The 18509-nt window shown below is 35.6% G+C and overlaps 2 protein-coding genes across 2 annotated transcripts; both read right to left on the minus strand.

The window, feature by feature from the left end:
- Window positions 1-411: 411 nt before the first annotated feature.
- On the minus strand, window positions 412-1864 carry LOC116144653 (putative wall-associated receptor kinase-like 11). The gene has a single exon (XM_031430111.1). The coding sequence runs from the start codon at window positions 1704-1706 to the stop codon at window positions 597-599; it is 1110 nt and encodes a 369-aa protein (XP_031285971.1). The 5' UTR covers window positions 1707-1864; the 3' UTR covers window positions 412-596.
- A 169-nt stretch (window positions 1865-2033) lies between these two features.
- LOC116144654 (wall-associated receptor kinase-like 8) lies at window positions 2034-2968 on the minus strand. Its single transcript, XM_031430112.1, has one exon. The coding sequence runs from the start codon at window positions 2878-2880 to the stop codon at window positions 2065-2067; it is 816 nt and encodes a 271-aa protein (XP_031285972.1). The 5' UTR covers window positions 2881-2968; the 3' UTR covers window positions 2034-2064.
- Window positions 2969-18509: the final 15541 nt, after the last annotated feature.

Consider the following 18509-nt stretch of genomic DNA (forward strand, 5'->3'; position numbering starts at 1 on the left):
ATGTGAAAGGTGTACAGTGGCTTATTAATACAAGTGAAATAAAATAATCTTTACATGAGAAAACAGAAAAATGAATATACAATATTGCCCCCAAGCATATGTATAGCTCAACATGTCATGATCAAATCTGTTGAGAATTCTGTTACGATTTGTTGGGCATGTAATGGTGTTGCTCTCTCGGTTTTGCTCTTTTTGTGTGGCAGCTGACCCATCATTCTCTAATATACACATGCTTCCATTCTTATTGAATATAAAAATTAATTAAATTCATGCGTCGATGATCCTCCATTATTTTCTTCCTCAGACTTTTAATTTTATTTCTATCAGAATTAGCAACAGTTGGAAAGTTCAAATATCAAATTACTATTACATAATGATAAACTATTTTCTAAAAGATATTTTGAGGACACAAGTAGAACTTCTAACACAATACATTTAACAATCAACGTAGGATAAGATACAACCAGAAACAAATTAATTATTCTGTTACATTGCCACACTTACAATAGAACTGTATGCACACAATACGTTCAACATAGGATAAGATACATACAACCAGAAACAAATTAATTGTTTTGCTACAGTGCCACACTTGCTTAAAAGCAAAGGCTATTGATACTCTCCAAAATCGATTCAGTATGCGATGAACTGATTTCAACTTCATATGTAATCTCAATCTCAACACAATCAATCTCTTCAGGATCTTGTTTCGGGTTTGAAGCTCCGTTGGATGTTCTAATACCTGCTAATTCTGTTGCCGCTTCTCTCATTGTAGGTCTCTTACTCCCATTTGAGTCTAGACATCTTCTTGTGAGATTAGCAAACGTCATAATCTCTTGTTCTCTGTCATCCTTTGAAACTCGAGCATCAAGGATTTCAAACAAACGTTCCAGTTCCATTTTCGGAAGAAAGTAGGCTGCTAAATCTTCTGTTTCTTTGGAGTCAGTTGAACGAATAGGTTCTTGTCCAGTTAAGAGCTCTGCAAGAACCACTCCGAAGCTGTAAACATCAACTGGAATAGATCTTGAAGTCCCAACGTTCGAAACTTTTGCTCGATATTTTTCATCCAGTAGTATGTTCGATGACTTAATATCTCGATGATCTATACGTGCAGAAGAAGTAGCTGAATGTAGATAAGATAGAGCATCTGCAACTTCTGTGGCAATACGTAGGCGTAAGTCCCAAGTGAGTGGAAATTCCTGATTTTGGTCATGAATATACTGAAAAAGAGTTCCGCTAGGAATGAATTCATAGGCTAAAAGGGGAAATTCAGCGTCCAAACAACACCCTAAAAATTGAACCACATTCCTATGCTTAATTTGCGACAAAATTTCCACCTCGTTGATGAATAAATCAACTCTTTCAGCCACTTTCTTGAGTCTTTTAACAGCTATAATTCTTCCTTCCTTCAACATTCCTTTATACACAGTGCCTTGACCTCCTTGACCAAGGATTCGACACTCATTGTAGCTGTCAGTTGCCCTCTCCAATTCATTTTCGGTAAAGAATTTTGGTTTCTCAATGATGCTGTTATTGGAAGACATGCGTTGTTGTAAGAACGAACCGCCATTTTTCTTAAAGAATATTTGCTTAACCTTGTTTGCTATCATTCTTTTAACGAAGTTGTACAAACTCTGCGCTCCAAGGGATAGGGACAACGTTCCCAACGCAGCGCTTAAACCTGCACAACTCAAGTACAAGAACATATATATGTATATGCATATAATCAAGTTATTGATCACTCGTTAACAATATTTTGATGAATATTTTGATGGATATGCATACCTATGGAGATAGCTTTGTTCTTCCCGGGACTTTCCGAGGGAGCCATAAAAGCTTTTGCTGGGTAACACGTGGGTTTACCATCAACCTTATGAGAAATATTGGACGCATAGCCATCAGGACATGTGGAACTGGAGCAATCGTTGTGGCTTGTGATATTACAGAACAAGTTACCTACGCAAAAAAGAGATAATTAAGAGAGAAAATATCAAATAAGATCACCAAAAAATTAAAAAACCTATAGAAGAAATGCAGAAATGAAACCCTTAAATTTGACTAATATTACTTTAACTTCATTTCGTGGTTTAAATCCGTACCTGTGCAGCCTTGTTCATCACGATTTCCTCTTGACTGACTGCAGACACAAAAATAGCCTGAGTCTAATTGTGTTAGACAAAAATTATCTTTGTTACAAAGTGTTTTATTTGATTTATAATAATATGATTCAGCACAACTCCCCATGTATCTTCCGAATTCCATCACTACAGGAACATGTTCCCTTCCATTCAGAACATTGGGATTGGTAGTGGCTAGGTAGTTTGTCTTGAGCCAATCTTGCTCAACCATGACGGCAGATTTGCAGTTCCTGGGAACGCTTATATCAGAAAAAAACTGACGACTTGAAGAAACGGTGCACATGAAATCATAGCAATTATGATTTTTAGCAGGATCACAAGTACAAATAGGCAGACACCCATTTGTTGACTTGATTTGATATCTTTCGAACGTCGTGGTATAATTATTACAACCCCTGGAAATGAACTTATTGAGCTTATGTGAAAAGGAAAACGGCGTTCCTGACAGGTTAAAACCTTCCGATATATTCACATAAGCGCTCAATCCAATGGCCATCCCGTTGCTTCGACGAGAGATGTCTTCTGCTAATTTCAGTTTCGTTTTACTGAAGAAAGGTACTGGAGAGCCCGAAGAGTTGTCACAAGTTACTGCAAACCATTCATTGAAGTAGCAGCCTTTTCCAATTCCAAAGGGATATCTTATTTCGCTGACATTACCACAAGTCGTCGGACAATGAATTGCTGATGCTTTGATTGCCCAGACTAACAAAATTATGATATGCAAATTAAGATGAACAGCCATAATTAGTTAATCCTGACTGCACCTCTTCTTTGAGAAATTTCATGGAGATTCAACATTGATGTTACTCTATATATAGAAATTGAGTTAAACAAATTTTAAGAATATAGATGGTCAATGGGGCAGAATCTGGACTTTTAATTTTTAAAAACTGGAATAATATCAAAATGAAGGGTAATTTAGTCCATAAACAGTACAGATGATCTCAGTTAATCATTATATAAATGTTCGTTAAATTCAAGAGAATAAATCTTAATACAATTAAACCTTGATTAAAAAATATTTTTGGTCATTCCTACCTTGAGATCAATGTGATAAATTAATGATTTGCTTGTATTCTAAGATAGTACGTTAAAAAAACACATTAGTACCACTTGATATATAAATTAATAGTCTCCTTATACATCAAAATTATATATATACATGACTCAATTATAAAACTTTTATAAACTATAACTCTAATGTTACTTGTTTCCTCTTAAAATTGATATCTTCTTAGACCCCATCTCAAACTTTTCTTAGTATATTAAGAAGATTTGGTATAATGTTCTTGTATTGCAAGAGAAAATTATGCAATGTAATTGTTCCTTTGAGTACATCTTTGGTGTGTGACAACCTTTAGTACAAAACTAGTATATCTTTGGTGTGTGACAACCTTTAGTACAAAACTAGTATATCTTTGGTGTGTGACAACCTTTAGTACAAAACTAACGTCTTCAGCTTTATCTTAATTATATATAATATATACATGTACTAAGTTCAATGTTTTGAAAAAATAAAATAAAGAATGTTTTGGTAAATTATTAATTTATAAGATTAAATAATATATTGATAATTTAATAAATTTCCTTATATTAATTTATCCGGTCTTAATTGTATATTCAAATGCTAAACCTAGATTATAATTGACCAATAATTAAGGGTGGATTAAATCATTTTCTCTATAGAAATTTCAAATTCGTATTCTTGATGCTCACATCACATCATATGCATGGGGGCGTACCACCATTAAAGTATGTGGGTCTCTGAATCCGGTCTCGAGAATAAAAATAAATAAAGTAACAAATAATTGAGGTTGGGAATTAAGTGGAATCATGCACCTAGATTTTGAAACTATTGAAATAGGTGATTTCATCCAGGTGATGTCATCCTTGTGATGTATGAATGATTTTTGTGGATAAAATTAAATGTAAAGAGGTATCCCCTGTTTAGGTAGGTTGTATATTTTATTCTTTATAAAATTTTCTTTTATCCAAAAAAAAACAAAAGCTTAGTTTAAAATAATGTATTTTTATTTTTTTTAAAATATATATATTATTGGAAGTCAACACTAAGCAGAGTTTTCTTAAGACAGACAGCTAAAATTAATTAAATTCTGTTTGCCCTCTCTTTCTTTAATATTTCAACATAGAGGTTAACTTTATCTTTTAATCTTTTTTACCTTCGAGAAGGGGTTACTAGACCTTAGAGATGCTGTCAGAAAATCATGGAGTTTATGCATGTGGGAAACTATGATAGCCACCCAAGCGGAACCAATCAACACAACGATCGGTCTAAAAATGGTCAAGGCCCTCCTTTTATCCCACACACACGTACACCCACACAGATTCTAACATCATCTAAAAGGGTTAGTGAATATTAAACAACAACATAAATGGAGAGCGTAAAAATAAATGAAGAACATGAACAAGAACATAAAGTAAAACATAAATATTAAACATGTTAAAGAATTAAAACATATATGGGATCTTTTGCTATCTATACATTTTCAGAGTATTACATCACCCTTGAGGTTGAAGAAAACTTAGAATATGAAAGAAACATGGAAGAAGTATAGGAAAGATGTGTAGAGAAAGTATGGAAGTGTAGAGAAAATTGGAAATGAAAAGTGAGAGAAGTAAACAAAAGTATTTGCAAAGTTTACAATCAAGTTCCCTCCTCCTCCCGGAAGGGAAAACCTTCATTTATAGATACAAAGGAACAAGCCCTCATAAATGAGGCATTAAATACAAGACAAACCTTTTTGACTTTGGATTTTTTTTTTTTTTTTTTTTTTTTTTTTTTTTTTTTTTTACATTAAGTAGCCTACAATTGTTGACCACAAACAAAAGGTTACAATACTTGACTTTTTACAATGGCTACGGGGATATTACAATGAAAAGCAAATTGTCATTTAGTCCACTCCTATTTTACATAAAGGACACTACATTTATTTCAAGACACGCAGATCTTTAATCGTCTGACAAGTTGGTAACGTGCCACGATTCTTCATCCTGGAAGTCAAGACAACCCATTGATTGAATCCAGTCAGCAGGGATTTGTCGGGGAGATGTATCTGGATGAGTATCCGAAGAAATGTCTGGAATCTGAGACGTTGGCGTTGCAGATGTACGTGGTGCATTCATGTATTGTTGTCGTCTGGATTTATGGAGATAGTAATCACGAGACTGCTGAAGCTCTTCTTCCTGCACATATCTGGCTGTGAGTCTGGGTACCACATTCTGGATAAGATGAATTGTCATCGGAGTGAGCATTGATGGAACGTATGCATGTCTGTTTGGCGTGGAGCAATTTCTCAGTGTAGTCTGGAGGAAAGAGTTCCCACGGAGCATCATCGTGAAAGGATGGCCTAGTGCATCTGAATGATCTGATTTTTTCAAAAAGGATTTTTTGAATTGATCTAGTCTCAACAGGATGATCAAACATATTATGGACAAGATCGTATGGATAAGACCGATGAAAGGTGACTTGATGGTGAGAAAAAATAGGCCATCAGATCGGATAGAGGATGTCTGTGAAAAAACATTATAGACCATGCCATTTTGGTAGACTAGGACCTTTGTATCGGGCAAGTTGATGAGCAAACACAGATTTCCATTTGTCGAGGGTTTTGAACCATCGGAGAAAAGTCATCAAAGAGTGCAATTCAGGGGTTAGGTTGACTGGTATTGGGAAATTATTTTCAACATATAATGGATCAGGAATTAACGGCAATGTGGTATTGATGTAACATATACCAAAAGAACCATAATAATTCTTCTGGAAATATGATATCAAGACCTGGAGGTAAACAAAAGATTTTTGAAAAAGGGTAATCTGGATGGCCCCTAACATATCATACATGGATTGACCACATTTTTCAATGCATTGAAGTTGGTAAGAAAACAAGAGGGGGGTAGCATTTTCATCAATGGTACGAGTTCGAACAAGTCATCAAATTCAGGAGGTACATCGGGAGGACGGTGTGGTGAAGAGGATGATGAACAGGAACTGGACTGGGGTAATGGTTGGAACATAAAACATGGAAGAGGTTTGGATCTAGGGTTCAGGAAACCAACTTGTTTAGTTTTAGGTCTGGATAAATAATCTGCAATGGTGTTGGTGTGCCTTTGATATGCTGGACGATGAAAGAAATATTTACTGAACCATTCTGCCCAGCGAAGTAACTGTTGATGTGGAACCTTTTTCTTATGGAAACGAAGCATTTGATCAAAAGACTTCATATCCGTTTCAACAAAGAAATGATGTCCAACAAGGTGGAATTCAAACCTTTCAATGGCATTTTTGACTGCTAATACTTCCTTGAAAGTAGAATGATAATGCTGCTGGGTGTGGTTTGAATTGTCCACTCTGGTATCCGCACAGATGTCGTACCTTGTCGTCATCTTGTTCCAAAAGTACTGCACCCCAATGAGTGTCACTAGCATCCGTCTGAAGAATGCGTTTCCCCGAAGAAGGGATCTTCAATGGCTATGTATGGAAGGATGAGCGCTTGAGACTCTTGACTGCTGTTTCTGCTTTTCAGACCAGTCTGGAGGATTCTTCTTAAGCATCTGGGAAAGTGGAGTAGTGAAACGAAAATGTTGGGGATGAAACAGCGCATGTAATTGGCAATTCCCAAGAATTGTTGTATTTCTTTCTTGGTTGTGAGAACATCTGGGAATTTTTGCAATTCATTAGCAATATGAGGTTGAAGATCATACTTGCCATCAGCAATCACCATACCGAGAAAATCAATCTTTGTTTGCCCAATTGCATTTTCTTCTCAGATAGCATGATACCATAGGTGTGTGATATCAGCAAAGTCACGAAGAAGACGTATATGAGATTCCTCGTCTTTTGAAAAGAGAAGGATATCATCGATATAAATGAGACATGTATGCAGAAGGGGAGCAAAAACTTCGTCATGGCTTTCTGAAACAGGGAAGGAGCGACTTTTAGTCCAAAGGCATGACTGTCCACTGGTAGTGGTGATTGGTATACAGAAAGCAGTCTTATGACGATCATCAGGATGAATTCCAGTTGCCAAAAGCCAGCTTTGAGGTCAAATTTTGAAAACATCTTTGCATTATGGAGATTTGCAAAAAGAACTTCTGGAAGGCAGAGGAAATTTATCATCACGGAGAAAGAAATTCAATGGCTGATAATTGATGACAAGTCTGAGTTTTCCTCTGGCTTGTTCTGCTCGTTTATTGACATAAAAGGCTTCACATGCCCATTGAGAGTCTGTGGGTTCAAGCAATCCCTGAGATAAAAGCTGAGTACATTCTTGTTGGGCGAGACTGAGATGTTCCGTGACATGCCGGAATGACTAGCTTTAGTGGATTGATATCTTCGCTCTTGATGAATGGAAGACGGATAAAGAATTCCGAATTCTTCCATAATGGATGAGCACATTTAGTGAGAAAATCAGCATGAGAATCTGCGCAAGAACGGGAAATAAGCTGGTTCTTGACTGTCTCAATAGGATTGCCCTCAATCTGGAATAAATTAGGCTGGTGTCCAGGATTGGAAAAACATCTTGTAACGAACACCATCAGGGAGGATTCTAAGTTTACTGAGTTTAGAATAACATCAAAACCTAGAACCTGTCTTTGCCAGGTAGATCGGAACCGAGAACTTTATGAAATGTAAACAGCCTGGAAAATTTAGATTTTAATGGTTTGCTGATCAGATGAGTAATGAAAGTCCACTATTAGCAGTGTAGAATATTTCCTGATGAGGTTTCCACTGAGAGGCTGGAAGGATCTTAGGATTGATAATAGTACGAGTAGCACCAGTATCAAAGAATGCAATGACTAAAACAGGATTGAGTATTAGTAGGGAAGATCTGAACTTTTGCTGTAGGTATGTGACATGAGAAGGCTAATGAGGGAAGGGATTGTGGTGCTTGTTGGATATGGTAGAAATAGTGACAATCATCTGAATCAGAGTACTCAGTATCAGTGGTGCAAACTGGAAAATGGTGTCTGAGGTGGGTTCGTCATCCATTGAAAACCAACTTTCAACATCATCATCAGAAAAATCGATATCTGTGAGCTAGAAGTTGTTGCATCATTTTGACTGACTGCTTAGACTTGTTTGGACAATTTTTGGCAAAATGACCCGCGGTTGCATAAATAACACCGATTAGACCGTTTGCCTTTACGTTCCTTTTGCGAAGAAACTTGCGGTTCTGAATCGGCGAAATTTGCGTCGAGCCGGAGCATTAGGTGGAGAAAACTTGACACGTCTAGAATGAAACTTCTTCTTGGTAGGACAAGAACATGAGCGATCTGATTTGCACTTGATTTGCAAGTCTGGGCGTTGACAAACCTTTGTCAGCTGTTTAGAACGCTTCATATAATCATCAAAAAATTGTTTTTGAGAACAGAGCTTTTCCAGAGCAAGAATAACAAACTGGTAAATTTCACCAAGAGAAGTGGAGCCAAGTTGTTTGTTCTGGGACTGCATAAGCTTGTAGCTTCATGACTTAGGGATTCAGGAATTGATGCCAAAAAGGCTTGCTTCATATTAGGATCATCCATACCCCTAAGTATATGATACCTTTTTACCATCTCTTTATAATGCCTGTCAAGATCTTTCTTTTTGAGAGAACAGCATCGCATTTTAAAATATTCTTCTCGACTTGATCTCATAAAGATGAGGTAATCCACAGAATTCATCATACATGAGATACAGGGCTTGTTGTGATATCTGGCATTTGGATGAACAAATTTTGTCTATACTCCTGAAGACTTATCCACCAATCACGGAGAATGCCTCCAAATCTAGCTGTAAACTGCGTAAGTACAGTAGAGACTTGGGCATTAGGTTTCAGCATCTCAGCTTGTAACCAAGCCTGAAATTCATACATTCGAGTTCCCATTTGTGTGGAGGAAGATCATCGACAGTAAAAGTGTTGAGCTTTGCTGAAGCTGTATAAGAGTCACGTTCAGCCGGAGTATGACGAGATTGTCGATACATAGGCGGAGAATCTGGAAGGGAGTCATCACCTTCAGGCATCTCATCATCGACCTCAGAAACAACAGGTGGTCTGGACGATTCAGGTTGATGCGTCATCAGTTGGGGATAAACATGAGGATGTTGATCAGAAGTATCACTATCAGAGTCAAATTCACTTTCAAATGATTCATCAGGTGAAGGTATAGTGGCTTCTGATTCTGATTCTGTTTGGAAGGTTGATAGAGAATCCTGAGAAAGACCCGAAGCGGCAAGACGTTGCCTTTCTGCCATGTCTCGCAAAAAGAGCTCATAAATTGGAGGAGACAGATTTTCGGAAGAGTCGGGATTAGCAGAAGGTTGGCGGTCTTCCACATCATTATGTGCATTGGAGCCTTATCCTTAGATAAAGGACGCTAAGGCTTAGGAGATGGAGGATCTGAGTGACTGGAAGAGAAAAGTCAGGAATATCAGCGGATGGGGTCCGCGTTTAGCAGAATACTTTTCTCTCTTCTTTGTTCTCGTTCCAGCTTGATCTTTTCATCACGTTCTTTACGAAGCTTGCATATAATTGTTCAGTGTTGCCAAAAGCTTGAACAGCACCAGAAGGTATATGAGGTGAGACCAATGGTTGGCTAATTTTTGGGAATGGGGAAAAAGAGGGTTGTGGCCATGCTGTTGTGGAATCAAACGGGTTTGTACTAATGACATTTCAGGGAAAGTCTGTGGTTGTCTGAGTTTTTGCTTAAGATATTCCTGCTGAAGCGATGCCATTTGGTTTTTAATGACTTCATTTCTGCTTCCTTCTGAAGAAACTGAGCTGAATAGCCATGAGAGCTGCTGACAATGTGCATTAATTCTTGATGGAGCTGATCAATCGGTTTTGGAGATGATCAATTTGCTTTTGTAGCCGAGAAATCAGCAGAGTTTGGTTCTGAGACTGAGAGTCCACCTGATGAGCTACTAAATCCAGTTTTTGTTCAGTCTGGTCATGGTTTATTTTGGGCTAAAGCATTTTCAGTTTGCCAATTGAGAACTACTTCAGCTTGGGAGAGTTTGGGTGTGGATCCATCAGGCTGTATAGCTTTGGAAGGAATCACTTTTGGTTGTTGAGTGGCAGTTTCTTGAGGGAAGGAAAATCTGTGTCATAATTGAATGTTGTCCTGTCTTGTGGGGTCAGGGATTAGATCATCATGACGGACTGAACAAGTGGAGTATGAGCAAGGGGTGAATGGGTTGGTTTATTTTCTTTGGCAATCCACCGCAGAGACTGTTGATAACATGGTAAAGGTTGTTTGAAGTAAGGTGATTTGGCAGGTTTGGATAGTTTTAAAGGTGATTTGGGTTAGGTTTCGGAGGGATGTCCCATGAGGGATTGCTGGATGGTGAATCTTTTCTGGCCGATGGAGAATATTTGACATAATATCAATTTACCAGATGGTTGACCAAGAAGACCAACTTCAGGATCATGATCTTCAAAGCGGGAATGAAGATCAGTTTGACTGCAACGAGCTTTCTTCTTTTTCTGGTTGAAATGTTTCGTCTTGGAAGATAATGCTCATCGATTTCCCAAATAGGATCATTATGGCATTCCGAGCATTGGCAGTCAAGATCAAATGAGTGTGACCAGTGACTGGATCATATTGATGGTAGACAGGAGCACCAGATTGTTGAAAAGAATGAATGGAAAGTCCAGGTTCCCGTACTGTGGTAGTGGGTCTGACCGGAGTAATCATGAATTGAGTTTGTCGAAAACTCAAAGGTGGAGCACTGGGAGTTGCTGGAGACTTAAATCTGATAATTGTTGTTCCGTCACTGTTGTCATGCATGGTAGACTCTGTAGAAACCACCGGAGTCTCTTTTTTGGTAATTGAATATGGGAGATTACGAGGTAAAATTTAAAAATTTATAGAAAAACCCCTAAGTTTGCTAATTTTATAATACCCCCAACATGTAAATTGACAAAAATACCCCACCACCTGTAGTGCCAGATTCTGGCCACCACCGCCGGAATCTGGCCGGAAAATCGCGTTACGACATAGACCGGTGGATCTGTGTCGTAATGAGTCGTTATGGCCTTTTCTGCCAGATCCACACAGATCTGGCCGGAAAAGGCCAGATCTACGGCCTGCCGTGGCCGTCGACGGCCGAAAAAGGCCAAAACGACGGCCCTTTGGCCGTCGTTGACCTCAACGACGGTCATTTCTTTGGCCGTCGTCCACGGCCAGATCTGGCCTTTCCCGGCCAAATCCGTGGTGGATCTGGTCAGAAAAAGCCAGATCGGTGAACTTCCCGCCATTTATGGTCGGCAGGGTGGCCGTTGTATAGATTTCGGCTACCACCGATGGTGGTTGCCGGAATCTGCGAGTATGGGTTGCGGGGTGTTTTTGATAATTTTTAAACTTTTTTTTGGGGTGTATTGATGAAATTAATAATCTTATGGGGTCTAAAGTAATTAAAAAAATAGAGTAATATTCTGGATAGTAAGCCAAGTTATTTGGAAAATAGGATCTAGAATCTGGATAAAAATAGTAAGCCAAACATAGTGAAAATGATTATGAAACATGATATTCTGATCAAAGTAAAAAGGAGTAAACACTATAATTGAAGAATCTATAAAAGATTTTATGAGGTTGGACGTTGTTGCTAAAAATAGATTTCCCATATAGAAAAAGTCGTTTAAAAAATATTATTGTAACACTTTTGTGGAAATAATAATTAATTTTTTTAAGGGAGAATGTTTTAGAGATTACGATTTTACGCCTCAGTTAAATAATAAATAACCATTTTTCAGTTCCAACGTTACCTAATTCCCTTAATTTGTAAATTAAAATTGAATATATAGAATTGATTACGGTGGGGACCCACCACGTGAATATTGATTTAAGCCAAATTATAGACTTGGTGGAACTGTCTAGTTAGTAAATTCGCGTTTTATACGCATTATACGGTATAATTCGCGTATAAAACACGAATTCACGTATTTTATTAGGGCTGCCGTATAATTCACGAATTATATACCCTATCCGTATATTCGCGAATTATACCCGAATTATTGCCGAATTTTGCAGACAAAAAAATAATACATGATAAGGCAAAACGACGTCGTTTGTGCGGTTTGACTAAAATTAAAAAAATATCTCTTCTCCTCTTTCTCGGTTCTCTCTTCCACAGTCTTCATCTCTTCTTCAAATCTTCAACAATTCAACTCTTTTTTCTTCATCTCTTGACTCTGAGTCTTGATCTCTTCTTCTCTTCTCTTTTTAAATTTTAACTCTCTTCTCCAAGCTTTAAGTCCAAGACTTCACTCTTCAAGCCTCAAGCTACACACTTCTTCTCTTCTCTTTTTACTCTCTTTGAATCTTGTGTTGGTGATTTGTTTGTGTTTGTGTTGGTGTGTGAGTAGTAGTAATAGGGGCTGGTGGATTGATGGATTTGTTATGTTGGTGGATTGATAGATTTGTTTGAAACATATTTGATGAAATGCTTGTGAGAGTTATATTGGTATCTGTTTTAACATAATATTTCATTTAGTTCTGTTGTTTTGTGTTGTATGGTTCAAAATGAAAAGACTAAAGATCATCTATGAAAGCAAAAGTTAAAGGCAAAACTGCAAAAGAAAAGCATGAATTCATAAAAATAATATTGTCGGGCTTGGATTTGGAATTGGCAGATACTTAAAGAAGAAGAAAAAAACAACAAACCATCAGTTTACAACCAACGCCAACTGCAAATTGTAAACCCATGTGCACTTTGTCATGTTTTTAGATTTCATAACACTATTATATTGACCTTTGATGTACTGTCCAATTAAATTCAGAAAAACAACAACTATACTAATTGGAATCCAAACTTTGTATGCGTAGCTATAAAATTAAGGATAAAAATACTAGTCTTAGTTATTGTTCAAATATACTTTAAATTAAAAGGAAAATAAATTGTAGGGTCGACCACAATGGATTATTTAAATGGGGATGTTTTGAAAAGTGCTAAAAAAAAAAATGATATTGACGTATTTTTAAAAACATATTATTGACAATGTGTCGTATTAAACCCGTATATATCCTAATCGTATTTTTTTCGTATCCGAGTTTTATGACCGAATTTTTACAAACATATTTTTTATTATTTATCGTATTATACCCATAAAATTTTTGTATCGTTTTTTTTGCCGTACCCGTATTTACTAACTACCGTGGAAGAGAAGGAAAGATGAACAAGGCATTTAAGTTTCGAGCCGGCTGATTTCCAGCTGAGTGACATGTGTTGTAAGGCTGTTTACATCTTGAGTAAAAGAAACTATTCTGACAAGATGTTGTTTACGAGGGCAATAATACTGACAACTGAAACTTTATTGCACATTAATATGGGTAGGTGAAGAAGACTTAAAAAGTTACCTGACTCGTAGTAACCAAAATATTTCTAAAAAGTAAAAGCTGATTCGGGGACGTGATAATAAGAGTAAAAAAAAAAAATATAATATAGTCATTTAAAATTGTTAAATTAAAATAGTAAGAATAGATTTTTTTAGAGGAGATTATAATATAATTTCTTAAATTTAAGTTCCTATCAAAATAAAAGATAAAAAAATGATCTAATAAGATTTTTTAACTGAGACAAAGATTTAAAATAACAGTAAATGAAATAAAACAATAAATTCCTGAATCCACCCTTTTAGTTGGCATTAATAGTTATTGAAAAGCTTTCAATTTAATATTGGTGAAAATCCACCATGTGATGGATTCATTAACCTGAGTACCTGACACGAACCTGCTTTTGTTTAACAATGTGTACAATCGATTCACTGCGATGGGTTTGTGACACTTATTCTATGGTGATCAACAAACAATCATAGTGATTCAACGACTGGTAGATGCCTGAAATCAATGAACAGCAAACTAAATGAAATAAAACAATAAATTCATGAACCCACCCTTTTAGTTGGCATTAATTAGTATTTAACTGATCCTATAGAAAAGCTTTCAATTTAATATTGGTGGAAACCCACCATCTGATGGATTCATTAACCTGACATGAACCTGCTTTTCTTTTTATATGTGTACAATGGATTCATTGTCGTAGCCAGATTGGTCTTCAATCCCTTCGTTCCAGTAATTGAGAATCATGAGGATACTAGCCTAGAATAGGACTAATGTTTTATTTCTTTCTTATATTAGTTATGACTATATATATTATATTAAAACTCTTTCATTTCCTTAATGTACATAACAAATTAATATTTGATATTTTTGATCTTACTGTTTTGATGTTTTGTAGATTACCAATCTTTTATTTTGGTTCGGTTCAGAATAAATTTAAAAGATTAGAAGAAGATGATGTGCATATAACTTTATTTAATGAAATTTATATAATATGGTGTTTCTCTTTTATGGTTCAAATCAAACAACAAACGCCCGCAATGAAAACCAGTCAGGCCCATCAGGTGGATAAGTCATACAACCAATAATGTAGGGCCTCACGAAACTCGGTACTTGATTAAAAGCCTTCCGTCTCGTTTCAGGAAATCAAAAAACTAGCATCGACGTTCCCACAAGCTGTGAAGCTGTGTTTAATTCAACAAATTTCTACTACAACACACCATAATACCAGCGATATGGCATTCCCTAATATTAATTCAGTGTCTTTTTTTTCACGAGACAGTCAAAAGGAGGGCACTAATTCAATTCTTTAGATTTCAAAATGATGAGAATTATGTAGTTTTTGCCTCTGAGAATCTAAGGTCTAGTCCAACAAATTTATGCTACGCTAACCATAATTTGCCTGCCTGTACTTGAGGGTTGAAAACGCAGGCTTCTTTGGAATAACATTTTTTATGTCTCAATACTCATTGTAATTACGAGTGTTTCAGAATGCGAAGCTAGGTTTTCATTTACAATTTCAAAAAGTCAATTATTATGGAAGCAAAATAATTCTAACTAGATAATTTTACTATTTGGATTAAAAATTAGAGTACTTTTTTAAAGATAATTATCACCATTATTTTAATATTTAAGAAAAAGAGGTTTAGGCAAGTTGGATAATTCTATCACACCTATAAATATAGATTGTTGAAACACTCAAATGGTAAAAGAGTCAATGATCCTTAAGATGATTTAATTATCTATTACCCACAAGGGCCAAAACAACAAAATATGTATTCATCTTTTATAAAAGATGTTATATGAGTTTTATCTAAATATTTTATCCCCAAGCTTCCATACTTGTAAGTTTTATTTTATTTAGAAATTAAAACCTCAACCGTCTATATATGGTGTGCATATAGCCATATATAACTTTATTTAATGAAATTTATATAATATGGTGTTTCTTTTTGATGGCTCATGGATGAGTTATGACAAATGTAGCCTATTTGTAAGTCAGCTTTTGAGTTGGCTTTTTAAAGTGCAATTTTGGAGTTGTATGAATCTCTGTTTTAAAACCCGGACCAGACCGGCTGGTCCGACTGGTTCAACCAGGACCTAGCCTTGAACTCCGGTCCGAGTTAACATGAAAATCGGAAAAGGCATAAAACCTGCTTTAGACTGGTAGAACAATACAAAGCCGTCGGTTCGACTGGTTTGGATCTTAAAATAGTTCACTATTTTGGGGTAATCTGATCTCTAATTCCTAAACCAGATTTGCAGCACCGTTTCATTCTCTATTTCATTGCGCTCTTCATTTTATTTCAATATCATTTTCATCTCCAAAGGTCAAATTGCATCTTCCATTTTCATCTTCTATTTTTCTTCACTTACTCTACAATCTACCGTGTAAAGAAGAAGAAGTAAGGGGAGGGGAAGGAAGAAGAAAGAGAAGAGAAAAAAATTACCAAAGAAAGAGGGGAAAGGGATAGAAGAAAAAAGAAAGTGACCGAGGAGAGAAAAAAAAAAGGAGAAAGAAGAATTCGATGGGGAGAGAGAAAAAGGGAGAAAGGTGAAAGTGATGGGAAGAGAGAAAAAAAGGAGAAAGATGAAAGTGATGGGAGAGAGAAAAAATAATTAATAATAAAGATTGCAGGTTATTTTCATACATATAAGTAGGGGTGTTCAAAAGAATCGGTTGGAGCCAGAACCGGTGGGTACCCTGGGTTTGATTCTGGTTCCTACCTAGAACCAGTCGTCAATAGGTAGGTTCCGGTTCCAAATTTTTGGAACCGTTACTGTGCGGTTCCGGTTCCTATAGTTAGGAACCGGAACCAGAACTAAGAACCAGGAACCGAGACTAATATAAAATAAAATTAAAGATTATGGGAGTTAATAAAAACTTTTGTAGAAAAAGTAATGTGAATACATTTATATTTATATTTCATAACATTTAAAGTAAGTTGGTTTGATTTTTGAGAATCTACATTTACAAAGTAATGGAGTTTGTAATTTTGAATTTATAATTTGTAATTTTATTTTTGTTAACAAATGCCAGGTGGGGGGTATTTGTAAGTTTTTAAGGTTTTTTTGCTATTTTAAAAACTTTTGGGGCATCATGTAATTTTATAGGGTACCCAGAACCGGAACCGGAACTTTTGTTATAGGTTCTTATTCTGGGTACCTAGAAACCAGAACCGTCGGTTCTGGTTCTGGTTCCAAATTTCAAGGAACCGTCGGTTCCGGTTCCTTCAAAAAGTGCAGGGTACCCGGAACCAAACACCCCTACATATGAGGACCCATACATCAATTTTAGGGGTATATTTTTAGGTTTTCAAACTTATAAGGATTGAAAATTATTCAAAGATGTGTCTGTTGTATATCAGTTAGACCGACTGGTTGGACCGATCAACCCGAAAATCAGCCTCTTGATCAGGTAAGGACCAGTCCGATTTTTAAAACAGTGATATAAATCTGGCATAATATGGAAGATTTTCATGGAAGGTGGTTGTTTGAATTGACAGGTTGAAGTCATTGCGTCGTGATGGGTTAAGATGTGTTGTACCCAATTAACAAAACACACAAATCAATCAAGCACACAAAATACAAGAAAATCAAGAACATCCACACAACACATATTTTACCGTGGTTCACTTATCTAAATTGGATAAGCTACGTTCACTCTCTTCAACAAGATGTCATAATTTTGTGTTATTTTTATGTCATATTTTTGTTTGAGAAACCCATTTAATTATGACAATATTTGAAATGAAATGAAAATCTTGCAACAATGAAGACTATTATCATTGTTGAATCCACACTGAATCAGGCACCACGATAAATGCTTACGATTATCGTTGTTCATGATGTATGAATTTTTGTTTTTCTCAATTTATAAGGGGCGATTTGAGATTTAAAAAAAAAATAATAAGAGTTAGAAAAGAGATTTTTTTTTTAATAATTATGAATATGTATGATAGATAAATACATAATTTAGATATAAATATATTACATATAAATTAAATTATTTTTTATTGTAATAAGCTTTTAAATTTTTTTAAATTATTATATTGATTTTAGAATGATTTTGTATTAATTACTCATTTAAAAAAAATGATTATTGATTTTTTTTAAAAAGTTGACCCAGACTGCACTGTGACTGCTTCAGCCACTGAGATTAATGACATGTGGATTAAATCATCAATCACATAAAAAAAAAAAAAAAATACAATGTCAATGTGATTTAACTTGTAGCCTACATACACAAATGAAAGAGAAAGAAGTGAGAAATAGAAATTCATACAACTTAATAAGCCAAAAAACGTAGTGTAAAAAATCCCAAGAAGAGGCCAAATCATATAATACTTTCCAAAGACCCAAAACAAATGGTATCCCATGAAGGATCAACAGGAGATGATGAGGTCAATGGTCAAGTCTCAATTATTCTAGTAATGAAATCAGCAGGTCCCATGAACAGTAACTAATGAGATATTGACGAAGAATAAAGTTGCTGATAAAACAATTATATAAGAATAATGCCTTTTTTGCAAACCATGAAACACGTTTTGGACAATTTATAAGAATCTGCTTTTTATTAAGAAAAATAGTCATACTAGAGCCATTAAAGCTCAGGTTGATATATTAGGGAAAAAGATAAAGAAATTTTATTGAGAAAGATATTGAACTCTCCTTTTGTTTTCATCTAGCTAGTTCTCCTTTTTTATACTAAACAAACCTAATAAAACATTTAATAGTCAGTTTTAAGCACAGGGGTAACGATTCAATTTTTTAATTAAAACGATGATTGTTACTATCAAAGTGAATATTAGCAAAAGGTCTAGTGATCGCCACTTTCACAAGGTAAAAGACCAAAAGCCAGAACTTTGGTTTTAAAAACTCCAGGATGTTCACACTTAAAAATAGTATATATTCATGTAAAAAAGATCAAAAAACACAAAAAAAGATGAGTATTATTATTATTATTATATATACAAAACTCATCTTCATCAGTCTTACAAAGATCGACACAGCCAGAGATCGACACATCGA

Source organism: Pistacia vera, unplaced genomic scaffold (assembly GCF_008641045.1).
Source record: "Pistacia vera cultivar Batoury unplaced genomic scaffold, PisVer_v2 Contig45, whole genome shotgun sequence".
NCBI lineage: Eukaryota > Viridiplantae > Streptophyta > Magnoliopsida > Sapindales > Anacardiaceae > Pistacia > Pistacia vera.

What these genes read in the sequence shown, in the direction of transcription:
- LOC116144653 (XM_031430111.1), bottom strand. Translation starts at nt 1,706, where the DNA reads ATGTTCTTGTACTTGAGTTGTGCAGGTTTAAGCGCTGCGTTGGGAACG.
- LOC116144654 (XM_031430112.1), bottom strand. Translation starts at nt 2,880, where the DNA reads ATGGCTGTTCATCTTAATTTGCATATCATAATTTTGTTAGTCTGGGCA.